This window comes from Leptonychotes weddellii, chromosome 10 (genome assembly GCF_054177405.1).
Source record: "Leptonychotes weddellii isolate Sample4059 chromosome 10, ASM5417740v2, whole genome shotgun sequence".
Taxonomy (NCBI): Eukaryota; Metazoa; Chordata; class Mammalia; order Carnivora; family Phocidae; genus Leptonychotes; species Leptonychotes weddellii.
In genome coordinates this window covers 49,537,682-49,546,843 of record NC_138378.1, presented here as the reverse complement: position 1 = coordinate 49,546,843, position 9,162 = coordinate 49,537,682, and the positions used below count along the sequence as shown (strand labels likewise).

The 9,162-nt window shown below is 37.7% G+C and overlaps 1 protein-coding gene and 1 pseudogene across 1 annotated transcript in view; both read left to right on the top strand.

The window, feature by feature from the left end:
• Positions 1–9,162, top strand: part of IL1R1 (interleukin 1 receptor type 1) — a 70,591-nt gene that overhangs the window by 55,117 nt on the left and 6,312 nt on the right. The window contains 3 exon segments of the mRNA XM_081833344.1: positions 1,908–1,973; positions 7,185–7,302; positions 8,058–8,209. Of these exon segments, the coding sequence (XP_081689470.1) occupies positions 1,908–1,973; positions 7,185–7,302; positions 8,058–8,209 (336 nt within the window).
• LOC102742196 (small ubiquitin-related modifier 1 pseudogene) lies at positions 2,161–4,768 on the top strand (annotated as a pseudogene).

Here is a 9,162-nt window from a genome sequence, read left to right as displayed (position 1 = left end):
TGTCTTTCTCTGATTGACTTATTTCGCTCAGCATAACACTCTCCAGTTCCATCCACGAACGTTGACTTGATCTTGATGGGGTGGATGCTAATGGGCTTTGGAATATGTTGCATTCCCAGAGTGCGCTGTACCTCTTGTCAGTTTCTTGTTAGCTCAGTTACTTTCCCTCTCTAAGCCTGTTTCCTCCTTTGTAAGATGATACAATTTTCCAAGGTTGTTGGGGAGATTAGAGATCAAGTATGCTCAGCTTGTGACCATGTGCCTGGTGCAAAACAGAGGAGAAATAAATAGGCATAGATAATTATTCTTGTAAATCTTCCCGAGGCTTTCAGTTGTCTATTAATTATGTTTCACCTTAAAAGCTATTTTACAAGAAAATGCACTCCTACAAATTACCTGGGGATGGGCAGAATGCTCAGCCTTTCTGTAAATAGTAGATTTTGTAAGCTTTCAGTAATAAAAGAAGAGTTCCTTTAACCAGGACTTTAAAAGTTAAAGGGGCCTTATTAGTAATTATGCTGGGACAACCAGCATAAATGGGGACTGTCTCAGATAAACCCTAAATATGATCACCGTACATATAGCTAGGTTTTCTCAATTCTCTAATAATTTATATTTTTCAAATGTTAATTTTATTTATTTATTTTTTAAACATTTTTTAAAGATTTTATTTATTTTTTGACAGAGAGAGAGAGACAGCGAGAGAGAGAACACAAGCAGGGGCAGTGGGAGAGGGAGAGGGAGAAGCAGGCTTCCTGTGGAGCAGGGAGCCAGGAACAGGGAGCTAGGAGCAGGGAGCCAGGAGCAGGGAGCCTGATGCGGGGCTGGATCCCAGGACCCTGGGATCATGACCTGAGCCGAAGGCAGACGTTTAACGACTGAGCCACCCAGGCACCCTTTCAAATGTTAATTTTATTGAATCAAAATGAATTCCTTGCCCAAGGCCTACAAGCATCAGCGAATTATAATTTTCAACAGTCCTTATATCTCACCCATCCTGGGTTTTTAGCAGCCTGTCTCTGGCCATGGGGTAGTTCTGGTTTGTCTTTCTTTACATACAGCAACCAGACCAGCAGATAGAATTTTAGAGAGAACTAGGGAATTTTTTTTAATAGGTCAAATATGTTTTAAATACTCTGTCTTCTTTCCTGATACCCTTTATAGAAGTAATACACTTCATCAGAGAAGGGGTCATATTTTGTTTTCGTAAAACAGATTCAAAAATATTAATTGAGCATCTACTATATGCCAGGCACTGTTCTAGGTGTACATTAGAGAACAAGAGAGACAAGATCCTGCCTTGATGGAGCCTACTTTTTTTTTTTTTTTGACTGTGGTGGAATATGGGCATTTCAATTCATAGTTTCTCAGGTTGGCCACAGATGGACCTTCGAAGTCCATCTTCTTGTAAATAAAACTCAGATGAATTTCTGGAGCTCCTTAAAACTCTTCTGCCCTTTTAAATAAATTCTGTCGAATCGCTTGGCATTCCACTCTTGGGTCATTACTACAATTACTAAAGACAAGCAGGTCTAGCACTGGATGGTCTCTCCGGTTAATGCTTCCTCCACGGAAGTCCGTCCCCAGAGCTCCTTGTTGTTCCTGATTTGCTTCAAGAGAGGAACTTGTCTGGTGTCCTGGTGATGTGTGTGTTTGTAGCACCAAACTCGATGGGTGAGCAGGGCTCAGGCTTGGTAGCAGGTATTCGTGGTTTAGCTGTGACCTCCTCGTTGGCCTCCTTCCTTCACCTCTTGCCTTCTGTCCCCTGCCGTATACGCTTTGGGCACTCAGGGGAATATCTGGCCAGCTGCCACGTGGTATTTTTAGTACATTTTGCTAACCGTTGTCATCAGTTGAGATTCTGATCTGTAAGAGACTAAGAAGCCCTGCGGATGTTTGTCTTTCAGAAGAATACAAGCCCGTGAGACCTGTAATTGTGAGTCCAGCTAATGAGACAGTGGAAGCAGGTCTGGGTAAGTGGGTTCCAATCACGCTATGCTGAAATCTTTATTCTGAACTCAAGATTCAGATAAACTGTACCTTTACTACACTTAACCGAAACCATTTACTGAAAAGATCTATAATTAGTGGGAAAATAGCACAAATTATGTCTTTAAATGTTTCTTTGGATTCCCTGCCTTTCATAGCAGAAATCTAGCCATGTCTGATTTGTCCACTCTCACTTTCCTGTGGATGCTTATTACCCATGAAAACATCAGCCAAAGGCTAAGTTCAACAGGACTAGAAATGAGAAATGTAATTTATCTGACTGGCACAGGATGGAATTCTTAAGACCAGAGCTAAGCTTTTAGACTGAAGGGTAAGATAATAGACCAAAAAGGAAAAGTATTTTTCTAGAATGACCATCAAGTCAGTGAAAATTTTTTATTTCGAGAACAAAGACATAATCCTATAAGCATCCAGACCTATACAATACACTCCAATAGCCACTAGCCATATGTAGCTATGAATACGTAAATTTAAATTAAGTAAATTAATTAATTTAGTTCAATTAAAAATTAGTTCTTCAGTCACATTAGCCATATTTCAAGGGCTTAATAGCCAGATGTGACCAGGGATTACCATGTTAGCACAAATATAGAACATTTCTGCCGTCACTGAAAATTCTCTTGAAAACCACTGGTCCAAACATAAAATCAGATATTCGTATCAGAGGATCAAAAACCAGGCTGGCATGCAAAGTTCTCTTCTGTAAAAGTCACTGCATGAAGACAGTGAATAGTTGTACGGAGATTAGAAGGTAAAAGTTTGTGACCAATGGGTTCTGTACTTGGCCAAGTTGTTATTCATGGTGGAAGGTAATATAAAGACATTCATAGATATAAACAAGCAGAGATGTGAAAACTCAAATTAAATATAGGCCGATAGAATCTAGAGCAGTTTTCCTCAACCCTTTTTCTTTCCTCATTAATGCTCCCCTGTAGAGTCTAAAAAGGCATTTCCCTTCCCCAATCCTCTTCCCTTCCTTAGTTTTAATGCCACATATCTATTATATATCTGTTGATGATGGCACTTGTCAGGGCCACAGACCATTGCAATATCTAAGATTTTCTTGCCCTCTCCCCAAGAACCACTTTTTGCCCTGTTGGCCCTAGCTTCTGTTAAGAATTCATATTCTAGTGGTATACATTTTAGAGTTCTGAAGTTCAGGTGGCATTGATCTCCAAATCTAAAAAATAGCTTCATATTAGGAAATAGTTATTTTAATATATCCCATCGACCAGATGCACACATCACCCTGTCATATGATTATCCTGAAGGGTGTCAAACAGGCATCTGCTAAGATTCAATACCAATTACCAATAAAGTGACTTCAATACCAATTACCAATAAAGTGACTTAGAAAAATAGATACTTCCTTAACTTAATAAATAACATTGATTCAAACCAACAGTCACTAACATTCTTAATGGTGAACCACTGTAGTGTTAGATGTTCTACACGCATAGATGCCCAAATAAGGCAGCATTACTTAACATATTCGAGAATTGCCCACTTGAGGCAATCATACATAAAAGAACCAAGGCATGTTTACTGTAAGGGAGAAAAGGACTTTATTATTATTTTCAGATCATATAATGTATGTATAACTCTCAAGAGAATTACCAGGGAGAAGTTAGAATTAATATATTATTATATAAAATTAATATTCTAGGTGTAGCAGAAGTCCCCTCTGCTGTGGTGGTGTGCTGTGGGGAAGAGATGGATTTGTAAGTCCCCGGGCGAGGTCCTGCCTCCCCAAGGCCACTACTTTGCGGAGGAGACTCTGGGTGAAGCTATCATCATTACGTTTGACCAGGAGGCAAAACCTTCTACTGGGGACTTGAGGGATAAGGAAAGAGCATACATTAAACTCAGAGTCACTGGACATGGTGCAGTGAGATTCACTTTGAAGTGAGGATGGTGGACGACACATCTCTGGCAACTCAGAGAATCATATTGTCAAAGACTGGATGTTCCAGTGAATTCACTCAGGTTTCTCTTCGAAGGTCAGAGGATTGCTGATAATCACAGTCCTAGGGAGCTGGGAATGGAGGAAGATGTGATTGAAGTTTATCAGGAACAAACAGGGGGTCATTCAACAGTTTAGATATTATTTTTATCTTTTCTTCTATCCCCCTTAATCCTCTTTTAGTTTTAAAAATAGTTCTTTTGTCATGTGGCGTTCAAGATGGAATTGAACACTGGCACCTCACCTCCTTAAGACATCTGGTGATGTGAATTCTGGTGTCCATTAGTCATTATCATTTGTTTCCCTGGTGCTGAGTTTTGGTGATGAAACCTCAGTGCCCTTCCTGTTGCCCTCTCCTTTTTACGAATTACGCGTGTACACTGAGGGGCCACCTTTTCCAGGACTGTGGGTCTTCAGGCTTATGGTAAATAAGACTCACCAATGCAGTGTTCATAATGCCTTTCCGATTGGCCCTGAAGTTCTGGCAACTTCAGGAAGTTACTTCCCTCCTGGACTTGTGGCTTTTGGTGGGAAATGGAAGTTTCTCAGAGAACCGAGCTGTGGAAAAATGGCCTTTCCTTCACTTAAAGCTGCTTTGAAAATCTGAGGGTTTGGCCCCAAAGAAGAGGAATATCGGGCTGGAGTCAAGGTGGCATAGAGACAGTGAGAATAGGGACTAACTCCAAAGATGGCTTCACTGAAGATAAATCATTTTAAGATTAAAGAAAAATCTTGTCAGAAGATCCCCAAAACTTGTGATTTTCCTAGGTAGTTAATAAAGTTATTCATGCAGAAGTGTCTACAACAGAGCACTGCTCTTTTTTATTTTATTTGTACTTTTTGGCCTAGGCATCTGGGTTTTAAATGGACATTGTCTATACCAACTTCATTAAAATAAACAAAATATTTGTAAAAGCAAGCAAATGAATAAAATTGATATTCCAAAATGGTAAACTTGTTTGGCAATAACCAACTAGAAAACATAATGGGGAAAGAGATCCCATTTGCAACATGTCATAGAGATGTCTATAAAATTTCTTAGCAAAATCTTTTCAAAAATATATAGGATTTATAGGGGAGAAAAAAATGCAAATTCTGACCTATATCTCAGGAAAATTGAGATTTAAAGCTTACATATCGACAAAGAGTGGGAGTGATGTTGTTTCCAATGGGGAGAAAATTGGTTCTTATTGGAAAAAAAAATCTAAAGCAATATCCTGTATGTGGTATTAAAAATTCACTGGGAAGGAGGCAATTAGGATAAAAATGTCTTAAAAGGCTCCAAGGGGAACAATAATGAAAGAAATCTTGAGAAACACCGATTTAAGGAAAACTGTAATAGAAATGTATGTTTTTTCTTATATGGAAAACTGGAAATTGTAAAAATAGCGACTCTTAAAATTACAGTTTTAATGGAATTCCAATAAAAATATGAATGGGCTCGGGCGCCTGGGTGGCTCAGTTGGTTAAGCCACTGCCTTCGGCTCAGGTCATGATCCTGGAGTCCCGGGATCGAGTCCCGCATCGGGCTCCCTGCTTGGCAGGGAGTCTGCTTCTCCCTCTGACCCTCCCCCTTCTCATGTGCTCTCTCTCTCTCATTCTCTCTCTCTCAAATAAATAAAATCTTTAAAAAAAAAATATGAATGGGCTCAAAAGTTGGCAGGTGGTTCTTAAAATTCACCCAGAAGATTAAAATGATGAGATTATTAAAATAACATTGGGAAGAAGAGCTCTAAATGATACTAACATTTACCCTAAAACTGTTAGGTACTGTTGGCATCAGTATACACATTCAAATCAACCAAGAAAGTCCCAAATAAATATTTTCTAATAAAAGTGGAATTATTATTCAATAAGCAGTTCTGAAATGATCCATCAGCTATTTAGATAAAAGCCTTAGGTTCAATCTCTCCCTCTTACCATACTCAATTATATTCTAGACAGAGTAAAGAACTCAAACAGTCAAAACAACAAAACAATGAAAACATTTTATATACCTCAATGAAAATGTATATAGATATTTTCCTGATTTGGTGGTAGAGCTTTTAGAAAAAAATTGTGAGAACAGAGAAAACAGAAATTTGACCAAGTAAAAAATAAAAATATCTACACCAAAGAATTTCCATAAACAAAAATAGAAGGAAAGTAGTGAACTCTGAACAGTATTTGGAATATCATACGTGGAAACTTCCACGTATGATAAAGAGTTAATATCATGGATGAATAAAGAGCTCCTATGCAGCAGTGAGATTTATATGAGAATCAAGTAATAGACAGTAAACATAACAAGAAGTTCTTAAAGGCAAATTAATACTAAACTTATAAAAGACATGTTCATTCATCATGATTTCAAGAAATGCAGATGAATAGGGGCGCCTGGGTGGCTCAGTCCTTAAGCGTCTGCCTTCGGCTCAGGTCATGATCCCAGGGTCCTGGGATCAAGCCCCTCATCGGGCTCCCTGCTCCACAGGAAGCCTGCTTCTCCCTCTCCCACTCCCCCTCTTTGTGTTCCCTCTCTCGCTGTGTCTCTCTCTGTCAAATAAATAAATAAAATCTTTAAAAAAAAAAAGAAGTGCAGATGAATATTTAAATGGAATTTTTTCTTCTCTTATTGGGCAATGACCAAAAATATTTGAAATCTGGGGGTTTGGGAGGTAAAAGTCACTCACCTACACTGCTGGACAAAGTGTAGATATGTACAGTCTCACTTGGGGGAGGGGGTCTGGCTTTTTAAATCCGTACTTCCAGATTCAAAGAAGTGCTTCAGGATATATACGATATTAATGTACAAGAATGGTCGTTAGAATATTAATCCTAATCATGAAAAAATTAGAAACCAATTGTGTTTAGCAATTGGAAAAGCATCAGTCATAGTGTGTTATGGAATACTAAACAGCCATGAAACGGACTATTTTGGAAGGCTGATCACGTGAGCTGGAATTCCCAGTATACAATATTTACAAATAATAGACAATAACACTCCATTTTTAAAATTGCATGTGAAAAAAATTGCATGTGTACACAGAGAAGATGAGGAATAAGATGCACGAAGTTACTAATCGTGGTTATCTCCAAGTAGTGGGCTTAAGGGCAACTTTTCTTTTTCTTTGTACTTTTCTATAATTTAAAATTTTTATTCAATGGCCATTTATTAATCTAGATAAATCAGATAAAAGTCAATTGCTATGATTAAAACTACATTGCTTTGCAGGATCCAAGCTACAACTGATCTGCAATGTCAGTGGCCACATTAGTGACTATGTCTACTGGAAGTGGAACGGGTCATCAATTCAGGATGAGGACTCCGTGCTGGCAGAGGAATATGTACCGTAAGTATGCTAAAAGCCACTCATGCAACGGAGAAGTTTGGTATTAAATTTCACGTCATGAAATTTATACAACCTTGATGGTGTAATTGGATAGCAAAAGTTAGTTGATTGGCCCTTGACCCTTTGCTGCCCATATTGAGTTTTGCTGAGCTAAACAGGATTTATAAGATCTTACACACTTCAGGTAAAAATACGTGTCATTGTGGTGCAAATTCCGGACCACTTGGAAGACTTTCTCTTGAATTTGGATAAACATGTTACAACATTCCAATGAAGCAACTTTCCTGAATTACCCGTCATGTTATTCCGTTTTTTAAACAGTTTAGGAAAGACTCATTAAGTGGGACTGAGAATCGGGCACTCCACCTCTCAAGTCTCTAGTGGTTTTCTGTTTCCTCTCTAGGGATCAACTCCTGACTCCTTAGCATTCTCCTTGGTCATCTGCTCCAGTCTCCTCTTGTTTCATGTATTCTTCTCTCTGCCCCCATGGCGACTAGAATGCACATCCATCTTTTTCTTCTCGGAAGCTGGTAATTTTACTTTGATCTCAACTACTGAGTCTTTGACGCACAGTGGTCTTTGGGCTATAAAATCTCAGATTAGTGTTGCTAAAAGCCTGATTATTATCCCTGTGCATAGGGCTGGTGATAATTTCTGCTGCAATTCATGTAGCGAAAAAAGAGATGAACCATGTATATGTGTCTCAGTTATAGTTTTACTTAAACAACTTCATTTATTCTCTCTCTTTTGAACAGAGTGGAAAATCCTTCAAATAGAAGAAGGAATACAATCATCACCATTCTTAATATTTCAGAAGTGGAAAGTAGATTTTATCTATATCCATTTACCTGTGTAGCCAAGAATACAGACGGTATAAATTCAGCATATATCCAATTAATACATCCAGGTAAACAACAGAATATTTGAAATGCAGTTTTGGTTTACTGTCTCAAGAGTCTATGACCTTGAGGTTTACAATGCTGTTTCCCTCTGACTGGAACGCACTTGGATTCCTCTTAACCTGGCAAACTTCTTTTTTTTCACTTGTCAGATGAACTATTTCTTCTAGGAAGCTTTCTGTTCTCTTGCCTGCCCTTAACCAGCTCTCTGACCAAACAGACAATGCCTCTGTTATATACTTTCAGAGAACCCTATGTCCCTGTCACAATATCTGTCATACTTAGTTTTCTTTGTTGACTTAAATTCTGTGATGGTGCTGACCACTTATCTTGCCAATCATTCTATTTCTAGAGCTAGTAGTGACTTAAATCTGGCATATCATAGGTATATAATGAATATTTTTAGGTAAATGACAGCATAGGACAGCCTAAATACCCACTTTCCAGAGAGGATGTCAGAAGTTACTGGGTTTTTTTCAATTATATAATCAAACAATATTAAAAATATTTGTGAAATATTTTGATTATTTGTAGTTGAATTAAATATAGGGTATTTATGAATGTGTACATGGAAGAAGATTTAAAAACCTATAGGCTTAATAAATGAATTTAGCAAGATCACTAGTCTCTCTCTACATGTAAACACATATATATGTACATATAGTATTTCTATGTACGTCAATAAATACCAACAAATAGAAATTAAATTTAAAATATTACATTTACAATAGTATCAAAAATTATCAAATACTTAGAAATAAATCTGGCAAAGGTTGTTTAAGACTTCCGTGATACAAACTAAAAGAATGTCATTGAGATAAATTAGAGAAGACCTAAATAGGTAGAAGGATATACAATGTTCATAGATTGAAAGACTCCGTGTTATAAAGATATCAGTTCTCCTCAAATGAATCTATAGATTCAAAAAAGTTCCAATCAAAATTTCAATAGTATTTGTGCA